This window comes from Neovison vison, chromosome 12 (genome assembly GCF_020171115.1).
Source record: "Neovison vison isolate M4711 chromosome 12, ASM_NN_V1, whole genome shotgun sequence".
Lineage (NCBI taxonomy): Eukaryota > Metazoa > Chordata > Mammalia > Carnivora > Mustelidae > Neogale > Neogale vison.
This window is the reverse complement of record NC_058102.1, coordinates 21,406,459-21,425,063: the sequence shown is the minus strand read 5'-3', so window position 1 is coordinate 21,425,063 and position 18,605 is coordinate 21,406,459. Positions and strand designations below refer to the sequence as shown.

The following is an 18,605-nucleotide window of genomic DNA, read 5'->3' as shown; positions in this document are numbered from 1 at the left end:
TATAAAATAAGCGAATGAGTACTAGCTACTTCATAGGGATGTTAGGAAGATTACATTAGACAGTCCATGTAGAGTGCTAGATCAGTGCCTAATACATATTAATCATTGTTTCCATAGAAAAAGTAATCCAGAATGTTCTTACTGTTTGTTAAATTAATTTGGGATATAATTCAGGATCATATAGGTTTTCCCTTTTAATACATTAACATATTCAATTCCTGGTAAGAATCATCTTTATGCTCCTGGAATTAAGTTTATCTCCCCACGGAATATATTTTTAAATATAATCCTAGACTGCTATTTATAATTTAGGATTATGCATCCTTATTCATATGTAAAATTGGTCTCCAGTTTTCTTATCTCTTTCATTTCAGTTTTGGTATCAGAATAAGTAAACTGAAGAGTTTTCTGTCTTTTTCTAACCTCCAGAATAAATCAACTAATCCAGAAATTAAATTATCACTTGAAAATTTGAAAGAACATGTAAAATTACCTACAACTAGCACTTCTGTGGAGTACAGTCTAAAAATTTCCAGTGTGTTTATGGTTATTGATTTATCAGTACAGTCACCTAAGACATGCATCAATCTGTAACTGACATTTTTCTAGGAAATCAATTATTTCCATTTGTATTCTAATTTATTGATTAAAAACTGGATATATTTTTATATCTATTATCTTCTGTACTCGCAATGCTATCACCATTTTCATTCCTAATATTCTGTATTATTTTTTTTCTTCAGGCTTGCCTAGATGGGTCTATTTTATTGTCATATCCAAAGATATAGTTAGCATTATTTTTATCAAACATCTACCAAATGACTCATTTATTCACGACTTCTTTCTTTACTTAATAATTTACTACTTTCTGGGGTTTTCTTTGTATTTTGTTTTTTTGTTTGTTTAAGAGAGAGAGAGGGAGGGAAAATGCAGGCTCCATTCCCAACACGAAGTCTGATGTGGGCCTTGATTGCACAACCCTGAGATCATGACCTGAGCTGAAATCAAGAGTCACTTAACTGACTGAGCCATCCAGGCATCCCAATTTACTATTTTCTGTTCTCAACTAAAACAATTCAACCATACAACTTTTTATTATATCATTTTTTAAAAGATTTTATTCATTTATTTAACAGGGAGAGAGATCACAAGTAGGCAGAGAGGCAGGCAGAGAGAGAGGGGGAAGCAGGCTCCCCACTGAGCAGAGAGCCCAATGTGGGGCTTGATCCCAGGACCGTGAGATCATGACCTGAGTGGAAGGCAGAGGCTTAACCCACTGAGCCACCCAAGTGCCCCTATTATATCATTTTCTTTAGCTGAATGCTTATTTTATTCTTTCCTATTTAAAAATAAAATCATTACAGGCTATGACATTTTACTGAGTAGGATTTTGTCCAGATCACTTAGGTTTTGACAAGTCATATTTCATTTCAATTATTATACATGGAGTTTATAAAATTCAGTTTTTATTTCCTTTGTACCCTGAAAATTAATGTTTGCTTTTAAATTTACAAATGCTTAGATTTGTTGTCTTTTAAAAATATACTTCTAGTTTTAACACATTATAGTCAGAGGGTATAATTATTCAACTTCAAATTCCTTTAGATGTCCTTTGGAAACTAGTATATGGTTTTCTTGTGTTACATGAGCACTAAAATGTATATTCTCAGTTCTTAAAGGTGGGATGTATATTTTTTAAACTTTCTAATTACATAATTCATACCATCCATAATCCTACCTTGTCTCTACTTTACCATCTAAATCTGAGAAATGTTGCCATACACAGTACTATCACTGTGATCAAACTTTTTATTTTCTTTTTTATTTACATTTCACTGAAAAATTTTTATTGGCCTTTTGGATACACACAGGAATTTATTTGCCAGGAAAGATAAACCCATCATAAAACCAGCATGTGACCTCCTCTTTGCTGATTCTATGTTTGGCCCCAACACAGACTGTCCTGTGCTCATTATCTGTGATGCTGAAAACTATCCTGCTCAGAGTAGCACCACATGGAAATCCAGGCCATAGATACCGATGCCTGAGTCATATTTGATCCCCAGATCAATGTGTTCCTGGACCTCAAAACCAAGTTTCCAATATCAAAGAAGTTATTTTTTTAAAATAAATATTTTATTTATTTATTTTAGAGAGAAAGAGAGTGAAAGCGGATGCATGAGCCGGCATTGGGGGGGGGTGCAGAGGGAGAGAGAGAATTTCAAGCACCCAGTAGGGTGCTTGATCTCATGACTCTGAGATCATGACCAGAGTTAAAATCAAGAGTTAGAAGCTTAGCCACTAAGGCACCCCAAGAAGTTATTTTCCTTAACTCATTCTCTTATACCTTTAGACTTTTCTCTAGGATTTCTTCTGCCTTGGCCCCATGGACTGTGCAGTGCACAGCAATGTTTTTCATTTCTTCTGACGCCAAAAAAGCAAAGAGTGTATTTAGCTTTGGAGAACACAGGGGTCTGGCCTGTGAGCTGCTCCAGCACTTCAGCTGCCTCACTCAGTCTGTCTTCACTCTCCCCCACACAGATGTTGAGGCAGTGCCTGTGGATGTGAAGTTCCTGAATGGGGCTCTCCTTTTCACCTTGATCTTGTCCATGATGGAGAATAGAAAGACAAAATCTGTGATTGAACTGTAATCAAATATTCTTTGGGCACTGGTAGCTCAGTCAGATAAGCATCTGCCTTTGGCTCAGGGTCCTAGGATGAGCCGCACTGAGCAGGTAGTATTAGAAGTCCTAGCAACAGCAATCAGACAACAAAGAGAAATAAAAGGTATCCAAATTGGCAACGAAGAAGTCAAACTCTCTCTCTTCGCAGACGACATGATTCTTTATATGGAAAACCCAAAAGACTCCACCCCCAAAATACTAGAACTCATACAGCAATTCAGTAACGTGGCAGGATACAAAGTCAATGTACAGAAATCAGTGGCTTTCTTACACACTAACAATTAAAATACAGAAAGGGAAATTAGAGAATAGATTCCATTTACTATAGCACCAAGAGCCATAAGATACCTGGGAATAAACCTAATCAAAGAGGTAAAGGATCTGTACTTGAGGAACTACAGAACACTCATGAAAGAAATTGGAGAAGACACAAAAAGATGGAAGACTATTCCATGCTCTTGGATTGGAAGAATGAACATTATTAAAATGTCTATACTGCCTAGAGCAATCTATACTTTTAATGCCATTCCGATCAAAATTCCACCGGTATTTTTCAAAGAACTGGAGCAAATAATCCTAAAATTTGTATGGAATCAGAAGAGACCCCGAATTGCTAAGGAAATGTTGAAAAACAAAAATAAAACTGGTGGCATCACGTTACCTGATTTCAAGCTTTACTACAAAGCTGTGATCACCAGGAGGGCATAATACTGGCATAAAAACCGACACATAGACCAGTGGAACAGAGTAGAGAGCCCAGATATGGACCCTCAACTCTACGGTCAAATAATCTTCGACAAAGCAGGAAAAAATACACAGTGGAAAAAAAGACAGTCTCTTCAAAAAATGGTGCTGGGAAAATTGGACAGCTATATGTAGAAGAATGAAACTCGACCATTCTCTTACACCGTACACAAAGATAAACTCAAAATGAATAATGTGGAATTTTAATGACATATCATTATTTCCTCTTCATGACATTACAGAAACATTTCTTAATAACTGTTTTGTATCTGACAACCATATTATCAACAATAATTTATGCTTACTGGTTTTATTTTAACTGTGGTTTCTTGAATATTCAATAAGATTTTATGATATATGGTTGATATCTTTTACAGCCATTATCCATCCATTCATCTATCCATTGTCATCTGCACTGCCTCCATAACTTGGCTATTGTACATAATGCTAAAATAAACACAGTGGTGCATATTTCTTTTCAAATTAGTGTTTTTGCATGCTTTGGTAAATATCCAGTAGTGGACTTACCAGATCATATGATACTTCCATTTTCAATTTTTTAAGGAACTTCCATACTGTTTTCCACAAGGCTACACAGGTTCATTATTTCTACCAACAGCACATGGAATCCTTTTTCTCCACATCCTCATAAATATTCCTTTCTTGTGTTGATTTTAGCTATTCTTACATGTGTGAGGTGCCTTGTCATCGCAGTTTTGATTTGCATTTTTTTAATGATGAGTAATGTTAAGCATCTTTTCATGTGTCTGCTGGTCATCGGGGTGTCTTCTTTGTAGAAATGTCTGTTCAGGTTTTCTGCCCATTTATTAATTGGACTTTTGGGGGATTTTTTGGTGTTGAGTTGTAGCAGTTCTTCACACATTTGAGCTACTAGTCCTTCACTGGATAAATTATTTGCATATCTTTTCCCATTCAGTAGTTGTCTTTAGCTCTATTGTTTCCTTTGTTGTACAGAAGCTTTTATGTTGATATGGTCCTAACAGCTTATTTTTGCTTTTGTTTCCTCTGCCTCTGGAAACCTATCTAGAAGTATGTTGCTATGGTCAATGTCAGAGATATTAATGCTTGCACTGTATTCTACAATTTTTATGGTTTCAGTTCTTTCAGATCTTTAATTTATTTGGAGTTTATTTTTTGTGTATGGTTTAAGAAAGTGATCCAATTTCATTTTTTTGAATGTAGCTATCCAGTTTTCCCAAAACCATTTGTTGAAGAGAATGTCTTTTTCCCACTGCATATTTTGCCTTGTTTGTTGAAGATTAAATGAAGATGTAATCATGATTTCTGGGTTTCTTATTTTGTTCTAATGATCTTATGTATCTATTTTTGTGCCAGTATCATACTGTTTTGATTACTACATTTTCTATTCTGTCCCATTAATCTATATGTCTATTGTTGTGACAGTATACTATACTGTTCTGATTACTACAATTTTGTAATTTATCTTGAAATCTGGGATTGTGATTCCCCGAGTTCTCATCTTCTTTTTTCAACTGCTTTGGCTATTTGGGGTCTTTTCCAGTTCCATGAACATTTTAGGATTGTTTGTTCTAGTTCTGTGAAAAATGCTGTTGGTATTTTACTAGGGATTATGTTTAATGTGTAGATTGCTTTGGGTGGTATAAACATTTTAACAATATTTATTCTCCCAATCCATGAGTATGGGATATCTTTCCATTTCATTGTATGTCTTCAAATTCTTTCACCTCATTTCATCTGCTTTCTTGAATTTAGCTAGATATCTATCAAAACATTCTGAACACCTATGAATTCAACCTGAGATATAAGAAAAGATCTGCTGGAATTCTACAAGTAGAACAGCAACCAGTTTCTCCAAGACAAGAGATGCAGAGAAGTGACTCTGAAGGGATATATATACCTAAAGATAAAGCTGGGGAGGAGCCTCCCTAAGCCAGTTACCAGAAAGTGATATAGCAGGGGAGCACAAAATCAGAAATGTTAGAAATCTACTCCAGTGAGAGATATCCATGCCTGAAAGGTGCTCAGGTAGCAAAGTAAGGTAGAATCCTAGGTGGGACACTGTGGTCTCAGGATCCCCAGAGTCACAGAACAAACGAGGGTGCCTGAGCCAACAGAGTTCCCAAGCATTGGAGCCCAGAAACCAGCTGCCATCAGCTAGAGTGGGAGTGGGCTCTCAGCTCAGTTTGCCATAAATCCCAAACTGCATCACACTGAGAGACACTCTGTGTAGGGGCCCTGCAAAGGGCAAAAACATGGCAACCCTATGCCTTTTCCCCAAAGGGGCGGTGTGGTTGTGCCCACGATCTGGTGACCATTCTCTGGGTGCGGGCCCTGCAAAGGACAGAAATGTGGCAACCCTCCTCCCTCCCTCTGGAGGACAGATACAGGCGCACAACACAGGAATCTACAGAGTTTGGCACACACAAAAGTGAGGACTGCTTTTTCCTGAGGGTTTAGAGAAGAGAGGGGTACCTGATCTTAGTTTGGGACTGGAGATCAGGGTGCACCATTTTTACTTTCATCGTCTAAAACACTGTGGAACCCTTCATGGAACAAAAGCACAGAGAACAACCCAAAGCAGCTCACACTAAGCCTAGCCCCCTAGCAAGGGGCGGTACAACTGCGCCCAGGCAAAGACATCTGAGAATCAGCACAACACTCCTCTCTCCCAGAAGACCAGCTAGAACATCAGGTAAATACCAAGTTTATGGAGTACACAGAACTGCAAAACTCTAGCACTAGAGGAAAACTGTATATAGAATTTGAGGTTCTTTATCATGATTCTTTCACCTTTTAGTTTAAAATTTTCCTTTTTCCATTTCAACTAGTTTCTTATTTTATCAACTCTTGTTTTTAAGTCTTCTTTTAACTTTTATTTTTACATTTACATTTTATAGATAGAGTCTTCAGTTTTGGCTTTTACTGTATTATATAGATAGGTACAGATACAGATATAGATATACATACTGCTTTCCTTACAATTTTGGGATTTAGTGTCTTCTAACAGACCAAAAAACACCCAGGACCAAGTGAATCACCCTGTTTTGTCCACCTGAGAGATTATATTCTCAATTCCCCCCATTTTTTTCCTTTTTTTTTTAAAACCTATTCAGATTTGTCTAGTGTATATTACACTTGGATCATGGTTGATACTTTTGATTTTGTTATCTCGTTCATCCAGTCTTCTCTGGGCAAAATGACAAGGAGAGGAATTCACAACAAGGAAAGAACAAGAGGTAATACTCCTGTAACAGATCTAATGGAAATGGGTATAAATAAAATGTCAGAACTGAAATTTAGGATAGCAATTATAGTTACTAGCTGGGCTTGAAAAAAGCATGAAAGACACCATAGAATCTCTTAGTGCAGAAATAAAATCTAATCAGGCCAAAATTAAAAAATGCTGTCTAAAATGGTTGCTCTAATGGCTAAGTGAAATAAAGCAGAAGAGTCAGTCACATAGAAGACAAGGTGATGGAAAGGGAGTAAGTTGATAAAAATCAAGAAAAACAACTGATGGACCGTGAAGAGAAGCTTCAAGAAATCAGTGATAACATAAAGTAAAAAAATATTAGAATTACTGGAGTCTGAGAGGAAGAAGAAAGAGAGGGAGGGAGAAAGAGGGGTAGAAGGTATATTTGAGCAAATCATAGCTGAGAATTTCCCTAATCTTGGACAAAGCAGGAAAGAAGATACAATAGAAAAATGCCAGTCTCTTCAATAAATGCTGCTGGGAAAATTGGGACAGCTATATGCAGAAGAATGAAACTGGACCATTTCCTTACACCACACACAAAGATAAACTCAAAATGGATGAAAGACCTAAATGTGAGACAGGAATCCATCAAAATCCTAGAGAAGAGGGCGCCTGGGTGGCTCAGTGGATTAAGCCGCTCCCTTCAGCTCAGGTCATGATCTCAGGGTCCTGAGATCGAGTCCCACATTGGGCTCTCTGCTCAGCAGGGTGCCTGTTTCCTCCTCTCTCTCTCTCTCTGCCTGCCTCTCTGCCTACTTGTGATCTCTGTCAAATAAATAAATAAAATCTTTAAATTAAAAAAAAATCCTAGAAAAGAACACAAGCACCAATCTCTTCAACCTCGGCCACAACAATTTCTTGCTAGACATGTCTCCAAAGGCAAATTCCAACTATTTAAAGAATTAATACCTGTTCTTCTCAAATTATCCCAATGTTATTTTTTGGTGCAACTGTAAATGGGATTGCTTTCTTAATTTCTTAAGAAATTTCTGCTATTTCATTGTTAGTGTATAGAAATGCAATGGATTTCTATATATTGATTTTGTGTCCTGTGATCTTACCAGATCCATTTATCAGTTCTAGTAGGTTCTTGGTGAAGTCTTCAGGGTTTTCTACATATAGTGTGTCATCTGAAAATAGTGAAAGTTTTACTTCTTCCTTACCAATTTGCGTACCATTTATTCCTTTTTTTTTTTTTCCCCCTGACTGCTGTGGCTAGGACTGCCAGTACTATGTTGAATAAACTTTGTAAGAGTGGACATCCTCATCTTGTTCCTGACTTACCGGATAAGTACTTAGTTTTCCCCCAAGTATGTTGTTAGCTGTGGATTTTTCATATATGGCCTTTATATGTTGAGGTATGTTCCCTCTAAACCTACTTTGTTGAGGGTTTTTATCATGAATGGATGTGGTACTTTGTCAGATGCTCTTTCTGCATCTATTGAAATGATCATATAGTTTTTATTTTTTCTCTTACTGATGCAATCGTGTTGATTGATTTACAAATAATGGACCACTCCTGTTTCCTGGAAATAATTGTAGTAAATACTGTGTTATTTAATTCACTTTGCTAGTATTCTGTTGAGAATTGTTACATCAATGTTCTTCAGAGATACTGGCATATAATCCTCTTTCTTTGTAAAGTCTTTATCTGGTGTTGGTTTCCGGGTAATGCTGGCCTCATAGAATGAATCTGAAAGCTTCCCTTCTGCCTATTTTTGGGGATAGTTTGAGAAGAACAGATATTAATTCTTCTTTAAATGGTTGGTAGGCTCCTATACTGTTGATGGGAATGCAAATTGATGCAGCCAGTCTCAAAAACAGTATGGGTTTTTCTCAACAAGTTAAAAACAGAACTACCCTATGACCCAGGAATTGTACTACTAGGTATTTATCCAAAGGATACAAACATAGTGATTCAAAAGGGCACATGCACCCCAAAGTTTATAGAAGCACTATTAACAATAGTCAAAGTATGGAAAGACCCAAATGTCCATCAATTGATGAATGGATAAACAAGAAGTGATGTACACACACATATGCACACGCACACACACGAATATTACTCAGCCACCAAAAAGAATGAAATCTTGCCATTTGCCATATGTGGATGGAATTAGAGTATATTATGCTAAGTGAAATAAGTCAGTCAGAGAAAGACACCATATGATTTCATTCATATGTGAAATTTAAGAAACAAAGTAGATGACATAGGAAAAGGAAAGGAAAAATAAGATAAAGACAGAGAGGGAGGCAAACTGAAAGAGAGAATAAACAGGGTTGCTAGAGGGGAGGTATATGGGGAGATGGACTAAATGGGTGATGAACATTAAGGAGGGCATTTGTTTTGATGAGCACTGAATGTTATGTAAGTGATGAATCACTAGATTCTACTCCTGAAACTAATACTACACTATATGTTAACTAACCTGAATCTAGATAAAGTTTGAAGAAAAAAAATAAAAATAAAAAATATAAAAATTAATGTTTGGTAGAATTCACCTATGAAGCCAACCACCTGGCCCTGGACTTTGCTTGCCGGGAATATTTTTTAAAGACTTTATTTAATTATTTGAAAGAGAGAGAGAGAGAGAATGAAAGCACAAGTGGAGGGAGGGGCAGAGAGAGAGGGAGAAAGAGGCACCCCATTGAGAAGGAAGCCCAACATGGGGCTGAGCCCAGGACTCTGGGATCCTGACCTAAGCCTAAGGCAGGCACTTAGGATTAGGTCACCCACTGAGCCACCTAGGCAGCCCTATTTGTTGGGAATTTTTAAATCCAATTTCATTGCTGGTAATCGGTAATCAATCTTCAATTTTTCCATTTCTCCTGCTTCAGTTTTTTAGATTATGTGATTCCAGGCCTTTATCTATTTTTTTCTAGTTTGTCCCATTTGTTGGCATATAATTCTTTAGAATATTCTCCTATAATCTTTTGTATTTTTGTGGGGGCAGCTGTTATTTCTCCTCTTTTTCTCCTCTTTCATTTGTGATTTTGAGTCTTTTTTTTTTTTTTTGAATGAGTCTTGTTAAACATTTACCAGGTTTTTTGTTCTTTTCAAAGAACCAGCTCCTGGTTTCATAGATCTGTTCTTTAGGGGTTTTTTAGTCTATTTCACTCATTTGTGCTCTAATCTTTATTATTTCCTTCTTTCTACTTATTTGGGATTTTGTTTGTTCTTCTTTTTCTAGCTCCTTTACGTGTAAGATTAGGTTGATCATTCCAGATTTATTTGTTTCTTAAAGTAGGGCCTGCATTGCCATAAACTTACCTCTGGGAACTGCTTTTGCTGCATCCCAAACATTTGGACCACTGTATTTTCATCTTCATTGGTCTCCATGTATTTTTTTGTTTATTTCCTCTCTGATTTCCTGGTCAACCCATTCATTGTTTAGTAGCATATTATTCAAGCTCCAGGTATCTGTTCTTTCCATATTTTTTCTTATGCTTCATTTCTAGTTTCATAGCATTTTTGTCAAAAAAGAAACATTGCATGGCTTTAATCTTTTTGAATTTGTTGAGGCTTGTTTTGTAGCCTAAGGTGTGATCTATTCTGGAGAATGTATCATGTGCACTTGAAAAGAATGTGTGTAGTCCGCTGTTTTTGTTGTTGTTGTTGTTTTATTTGACAGAGATCACAAGTAGGCAGAAAGGAAGGCAGAGAGAGACGGAGGAAGCAGGCTCCCCACTGAGCAGAGAGCCCTATGCGGGGCTCCATCCCAGGACCCTGGGATCACGACGTGAGCCTAAGGCAGAGGCTTTAACCCACTGAGCCACCCAGGCACCCCCCGCTGTTTTAAAATAGAATGTTCTAAATGAATTTGTTAGATCCAATGTCATTCAAAGCCACTGTTTCCTTGTTGATATTCTGTTTGGATGAGATATCCATATCAATGGATAAGTAAGTGGAGAGTTACTATCAATTAAGATACTGACTCTGGTTCAATTTCATTTGTCCAAAGAACTTCTTGAGGAATTTTGTCTGACATATCTGCCTTGATAATAGAAAAAATAGCTACACATGCATAAACTAAATGCATATAATAGAGTCAAAATTTTCTTTTTACCTTGATACTCAGAATATAGTGCTCCACTGTCTTCTAGCATCCACCATTACAGTCAGAAAGACCAAGATCAATTTGATTATCTCTCCTTTTTAAACAGTACGTGCTTTTTCAGTCTTGATTCTTGTAATATGATTTTTGTCCCCAGGATCCAGAAATTCCACCATGATATACCTAAGTGAACGTCTTTTTCCTCCAATAATTTTGGTTAGCGCTTTGCACACACTTTCAATTGAAAAATTCAAATTTGTATTCATCTTGGGGAAATTTGTTTTCATTACTGTTTCCTTCACCTACTTACTCTACCTTTCTAGAATATCTATGACTATAATGTTAGATCACATATATCTTTTATTCCTCTAATTTCTCTCTTTGTGTTTTTTTCTGCCTTCTGAAACAACTATTTTAATTGTATTTTTAATAATTGGTTTATTTTTCAAAAATGTCCATTCATTGGAGCTAGTGCACACACTGCATGAGAACATGATCACAGATGTGCAGCTCACCATCTTTACCAACATGCTAAACATGTCACCCTTCCTGCTTGTCATTCTCTATCACTTCGTTTCTATCAACAACCCCAAAAAGCAGAAATCAAAGTAGCACTTTCTTCACTCCAGAGTTCTAGAACTTAGTCTGAGGCAAAATGGAGAGTGCGAGGGGCCTTCACATTTCCCTTCATTACTCTACCCATTACAACATACAAAGCAACTATACCTATTTTTTTTTTCAAACAATTTTTATTTCCTCAAAGTCTTCCTTAACCCTATGGAACAAGAAGCTGTCACTGAATAGGGCCCAGTATTGGGCCCTATTATTTTCTATTCCCTCCCCCCTGTATAGAAATATAGATTTTTTAAAAAGAGCCCATTTATTGGAGTTATTATTTTTATGAACTCTTTCTTTTCTCTAATATTTATCCCAAGTCCTTAGTAACTTGAAAGTCCCATCTTCTCGCTGTAGCCTTTATTTTAAATGTGCAACTTCAAAGTAAACCAAATTCTCTATCATCTAACTCAATTTTCAATACACAAAACATATCAATAATGTTGGGTTTTTATAAATATAGAATAGTTTTTTCTGTCTTCCTTTTTAATCCCCACAAAATAGTTGAAAGCATTTTACAATCTCAACCAGAAATACTACAATTACATTAAGTGACTCAAGGAAAAGAGTTAATTTTGTATGAATAGATTAAATTTGCTTGATTGCTATTTTTCAGTGAAGATTGTGTTAATGTCGAGTTCAAAATTGATAGCTCTATTTGTTTTTGGTAAATACATATGGGAAAAATTTCTTAGCTAGTTCAATATACTCTAAATCAGCCACAAATATAAACATTAGTCCAAGTTCCCCACAAATAAATGAAATAAAAGATACCTGATAAAAATCCAAGAATTAGTATTTTGAAAATTAAAGAATACAAGAGATTCAATAAAATGCTCTTCCTTTCCAGCCCCTTTTGTTTGATTTTCCATAAAAATCTGTACTAAGACATCTACATTTTCACTCTAAGCATAAATTTTAGTTTTCCAGGACAACAACCAAATATTCTGAGTAGCTGCTCTCCAACCTCCATATTTTCCAGCTCCAGAAACTAGTCCTGTGTAGAATAAACTTTTATACTTTTTTATCCTTACCATTTGAAACCTAGAAATCATCAGAATACAGATGGTCTTTTATGTTAAAAAGAATGAAAACAAGTTGAGGAAAGTCTTAACAATTTCAGAGAATTCTTATCTAAAATACCTATTCAGAAGATTAGATGCCTCTTCCACCACATACCCCAATCTCCAAACCTCTCCAGTTCAAATTTTCCAAATTAAGTTTTCCACCCTCACCCTACTCCAAACATGATCACCAAGATGAAATCAGGACATAAGTAAAAACAACATAAATATTACTATACCATTTATTCCATTTCACAAATCTAGTTATACTAATCAAGAAGGAGATACTAAATATCTAAATAAAGATTTTTTTAATCTTTATAATATAGATCATTTATATTATGATACCCTTGGGAGTGATTTGGGCAAAAATACTTAGTAATTTGAGAGGGGTGGAACGCTCTTTCTAAAGAGGTCACAAGTTAGTAAATAATAGGAACAATGACAATACTAATAATGCACTATCTCTTATAATGAAAGATGTTACTAAAATGGGGTAAAAGGCATACAGTTAGAGCAATAATATTTCACTACCAGTCTTACATACAGAAAACCTTTTGCAAGTCCATGTGATATAATTATGCAGCCTGTGTCAAAGAATATAGTAGTGGTTTTCAAATTGTTCTTCAGAACCTCTCAGTCCCACATTCTGAGACTACTTTGCTTCATTCAGATTGCTATTTCCTTCATTCACTTATGCATATAATAAATACTTAATAAAATGCTTATTCCATGCATGTACTGTGGTTAACTAGTACCTTCTAGGATCACACTTACGAATATAAGGGAAATAATCCCTGCCCTCAGGAAACCTAGTCTAGTCAAGAATATCAACCAATAATCAGACAAGTCATTAATTAGTGGCCATAGATAGAAATACTATAAAATATAAAAGATAGCTACAGAAGCATATAACAGGGAGTTTCTGGTGAGTTTTATCCATCTTAACAGTTTTCGCATAGATTTTAGCTAAATAAAGGATACCTGTTCCCAAACTGCCAAAATATTGTAAGCTAACCTGGCACTTCTGGTGTCAATACAAAATCTACTCTGATGCCCTACTTTATCATGACAATGATTCAAAAAGGCCACAGATGCATCTGTTTAGGTATCTTAAGTATCTCTAAGCACCAGATACTATCTTACATGCTTTAGGACTAAAAAGGAACATTCACTTAGGAAATATCTCAAAATATTTAATTGATTGTCTGATACACAAGGGATTGGAGACTGTTTCCATATAAGAATTAGTTTCCAGGGGTGCCTGGGTGGCTCAGTGGGTTAAAGACTCTGACTTCGGCTCAGGTCATGATACCAGAGTCCTGGGACAGAGCCCCGCATCAGGCTCTCAGCTCTGCCTGTCTCTCTGCCTACTTGTGATCTCTGTCTGTCAAATAAATAAATAAAATTTTTAAAAAAATAATTAGTTTCCAGCATCTCTCAGAAAAATTGATAATTTTTTGAATTGTAAATCTCCCCTCAAAAAGAAAAAATCAGTCTAGAAATAAGGAAAATCAGAACTAAAAAATGTATTATAATTCTGCTGTGAGAATTAAAGCTTAACAACATGGAGACATAACTGGTTAAAAGAACATACAGATGTCAAGCTGGCAACCAGAACAGTAAGTGCTGACACAACACAAGGAGTAGAAGGTTAAGATCAACATTTTTAGGAACCAGGGCAGGCAAAAATAGAATAAAGAGGGTCACAATTTCATTGGTCAATCTTGTTTATAGCTGTTGTCAAGTTAAATGTGTGTTCATGGCACTACTTGCGCTAAGAGTGAATCACTCCTGAAAACAAAATAAATATGAACATATTTATATCCATAAGATCCTTAATCCTATGAGTAGAATTTCAAGAAATAACAAGTTTTAGAAGCAAAATAAGTCCTTACATAAGCAATTTGCCATGTGATTCTGTATTGTCTATTAAGCTTTACTAGGAAGTCTGCATATTATATAATTTGAAAAACCCACTAACTATTCACTGGTGTTTTCTAGTGTTTAAATATTCAGTGGAAGCTACACTTCTTTATAAATACTACTAAGCTTAGTATTTCATATTCATAGTATATGAATATACTATTCATATAGTATATGAATTTTAGATATTCATAATAATGAATATAGCATATAAAGACTGCTGTAAGTACTTTAAGAACAACTTATGCTTCCAGGAATTCCTAAGAATTTCTAGGAATTATGATTTCTTGTTCCTGAATCCCAAAGATTAATGTTCACTGGGAATCTGAAAACACTACTTGGACTCCCATCCTCTTTGGAGTTCTGAGTTTAGAAGAGAAACACGAACATGGACATTAAAAAAAAAAAAAAAAAAAAGAGTGTTACATGTGTTATGATGAAAGTCTACAATGAAGACACAAAGGCCAAAAACACCAGGATAAATCAGCCTATAAAAGTCTGGAGAAGCAGCAAAGGAAACAGTTAACAAAATCAAAAGACAACTGACAGAATGGGAGAAGATATTTGCAAACGACATATCAGATAAGACTAGTATCCAAAATCTATAAAGAACTTAGGAAACTCAACACCCAAAGAACAAATAATCCAATCAAGAAATGGGCAGAGGGGGACGCCTGGGTGGCTCAGTTGGTTAAGCAGCTGCCTTCGGCTCAGGTCATGATCCCAGCGTCCTGGGATCGAGTCCCACATCGGGCTCCTTTCTCCGCGGGGAGCCTGCTTCTCTCTCTGCCTCTGCTGCTGGTCTGTCTGCCTGTGTGCGCTCTCTCTCTCTCTCTGGCAAATAAATAAATATTTTTTTAAAAAAAAAGTAGCTTTTAAAAAAAAAAAAAAGAAATGGGCAGAGGACATGAACAGACATCTCTGCAAAGAAGACATCCAGATGGCCAACAGACCCATGAGAAAGTGCTCCATATCACTCGGCATCAGGGAAATACAAATCAAAACCACAATGAGATATCACCTCACACCAGTAAGAATGGCTAAAATCAACAAGTCAGGAAATAACAGATGCTGGCGAGGATGCAGAGAAAGGGGAACCCTCCTTCACTCTTGGTGGGAATGCAAGCTGGTGCAACCACTCTGGAAAACAGCATGGAGGTTCCTCAAAATGTTGAAAATAGAACTGCCCTATGACCCAGCAATTGCACTACTGGGTATTTGCCCTAAAGATACAAACGTAGTGATCCAAAGGGGCACATGCACCCAAATGTTTATAGCAGCAATGTGCACAATAGCCAAACTATGGAAAGAACTTAGATGTCCATCAACAGATGAATGGATAAAGAAGATGTGCTATATATACACAATGGAATACTATGCAGCCATCAAAAGAAATGAAATCTTGCCATTTGCGACAACATGGATGGAACTAGAGCGTATCATGCTTAGCGAAATAAGTCAAGCGGAGAAAGACAACTATCATATGATCTCCCTGATATGAGGAAGTGGTGATGCAACATGGGGGCTTAAGTGGGTAGGAGAAGAATAAATGAAACAAGATGGGATTGGGAGCCAAACCATAAGTGACTCTTATATTAATCTCACAAAACAAACTGAGGGTTGCTGGGGGGAGGGGGGTTGGGAGAAGGGGGATGGGGTTATAGACATTGAGGAGGGTTTGTGCTTTGGTGAGTGCTGTGAAGTGTGTTAACCTGGCGATTCACAGACCTGTACCCCTGGGGATAAAAATATATGTTTATAAAAAATAAAAAATTTAAAAAAAAAAAAGTCTGGAGAAGGCGTCATTTAAAAAAAAAAACTATTTTCTAGGTAGAGTAGAGGGAGGACTGTGCAAAGGCTGGGGTCATGAAAGTCTCTTAAGAATCTTAAGTAGTCTACTAATATGATCAAATATATATGTTAAAGAAAGAGCTCCCTGGAGGACACATGGTTTCCAAAGTGTGTGAGACTGGGGTTAATAGAACAATCAGACTACCACAATCATTAGGCACATTCCATAAACAAAACAACTCTATGCATTGTCAAAGATCCATTCATATTTGACCAGTGTAGAGAGAAATTTGTAAGAGAAAGTAGAAACAGATACATTAAGTTATAAATTGCAAAATAACAAATAATATTTTAGAGAATGATGATATTGATGTCTTCATATTTCACATAATCACTTAAAATAAAGGAAGAAAATCAATATTTAAAAAAATCCTTAGTAGAACAAGTCAAATCGTTAAGAAGAGCAATTTCTTTAAAAAGAGGTGTCTAGTTACCCTGTCACTGACCCTTCTCCAGAATCTAAGGACACCTTATTCGTTTTCTAAGTCTTATTACCCTCCTGATTCAGGTTAACCTATAATTAATAATACAGAATCAATAGAGCTATTTTTAGTTGTCTATAAGTACCTAATTGCTTTCATTGCTATTTTTCTTTCAGATTATATTTAGGAAAAGCAATTTATTATATGAACATCTATGAATCATAATCAGGCTAAAATCTCTTATTTCTCCCTCTCCATCATCTCATTCTGTTAACCACAGTGTTATGCAAATTTTGTAAACAATTAAATCTGTTCACATGCAAACAATTTTGGTTTAATCATTAACAACAATAAAGGAGCTTACACCTTCTTTTTATACTCTTCATGCTCTACTCTGTGATCATTTTAAAAGCATACTAATATATCCTATTATGTATTCCAAAGCTGTTATACATAAGTGAGTGTTCGTTTGACATGTTACTGGAACAGCTCCAGAAAAAAAAAAAATTAACACTTTTGGGGAATTTAACTGAATCCTTTTTGTAGCCAAGTAAGAAGCTGGTGGAGGAGAGAAGCCAAAGATTAAAATAAATGCATTATTCATTTTTAACATGGGTTTTTCTCTTATTCTTCATTGTAATAGCTCTAGAAGTAATTTTACTGTTAACACTGAATTTTTTGGAGTGGTGTTGTAGAAATCATTTTTCCAAAGAAGGAAGCTAAAAAGATTTTCTGCTCACCATCAGTGCACAAAATTGAACAAGGGACAATCGTCACACACAATATGCTTCCAATGAGCATGCTCTTATGCATAAAAAAAGGAAACAAAGCAGTTCAGGATTGTATTTGTAAAAGGATATTAAAAAAAAAAAGCACAAAGTGTTTTTCAGAGTGGAAAAACATGAGAGGCTCTCCATAGTTAAAATCAGCACTAGACTGTTTCCTACAGTAGCTATAAAGCAAAACATCTGTGTTATTTAAATAATAACAACAGTAAGAAAAAGGACAAAGGTAGACTTAAGACAGCTAATGAACCCAGTTCATATGCTACAAAATATTTTTATTTTTATCTAACAGTCACCTGAATAAGGGTTCTAGTATTCTGCTGTGGCAAATAAGTCCTAAAGATTGTCTCATATTTTCCATAATGCTAAGTAGCCTAGCTTGTCCATATGTCTTGCTTAACGTAGCTAAATACTATTAATGCTATTCAGTTATCAAGGATATAAAGTTTAGGGATATTCAAGTTTAGGGATATCCTTGATCTTCAATACAGAATAAGAAATTAACCTCATGCACTTTTTCACCTTCCCACTCAACATCCAAGTGCTACAGTCCATTCTATTTTTTTTTTTTTTTTATACAACGCCACCAGTTTTACTGCAGCAGTAAGTGTGGAGAAATAGAATCCTGTAGGAGAGAAAGGGAGTGAAAAAGAGAAAATGTAAAGGTGGAGAAGACGACACAAGAAAAACTGGACTTATCTCTCTTAGCTTAGAGACCTCACCCAGTATTCCTAGACCAGATGGAAAGAGCAGTATGCTACAGAATTCTCCATCCCTACACTCAGATGTCACAAGGAATGGAAAGGCAAACCTTGTTAGGAACTAATATTTCCATGTGGGTTGTACCATTTTTTCATTCATTCCTATATACTAACCTCCAGATAGTGATTTTTTTTTTCTTTTTGCTGCTCTTCTATGTGGGTGCCTCTCAAATTTAATCAATCCTTGATCCCGCTCCAAAGCCCAAGCTGGTATTTCCAGGCCCTGCCAATGAGCTCCTTAGAACCTTTATTTCAACATCCCCCAAACCTGAACTCTTTTTTTTCCTGATGCTGGGGGGGAAAAATAGTTCTATCCCTTAATTTTTTCCATTTGGGTAAAAATTGCATTTCCCAATGACTGTTGAAAATATTAACAATCCTTTGACCTAATAACCAAGGATTTCATGATTCCACCTCAACCTAACTTTCAAAATGATAT

The 18,605-nt window shown here is 35.9% G+C and overlaps 2 protein-coding genes and 1 pseudogene across 6 annotated transcripts in view; 1 reads left to right on the top strand and 2 right to left on the bottom strand.

Annotated features, from left to right (window-relative positions):
• ANKS1B (ankyrin repeat and sterile alpha motif domain containing 1B) overlaps positions 1-18,605 on the bottom strand; it is a 1,114,861-nt gene that overhangs the window by 997,150 nt on the left and 99,106 nt on the right. The gene's annotated exons all lie outside the window — the stretch shown is intronic.
• Positions 1,876-10,027, bottom strand: LOC122892259 (annotated as a pseudogene).
• LOC122892258 (dolichyl-diphosphooligosaccharide--protein glycosyltransferase subunit 4-like) lies at positions 11,235-11,354 on the top strand. Its single transcript, XM_044228544.1, has one exon. It carries the CDS (start codon positions 11,235-11,237, stop codon positions 11,352-11,354), a length of 120 nt encoding a protein of 39 aa, XP_044084479.1.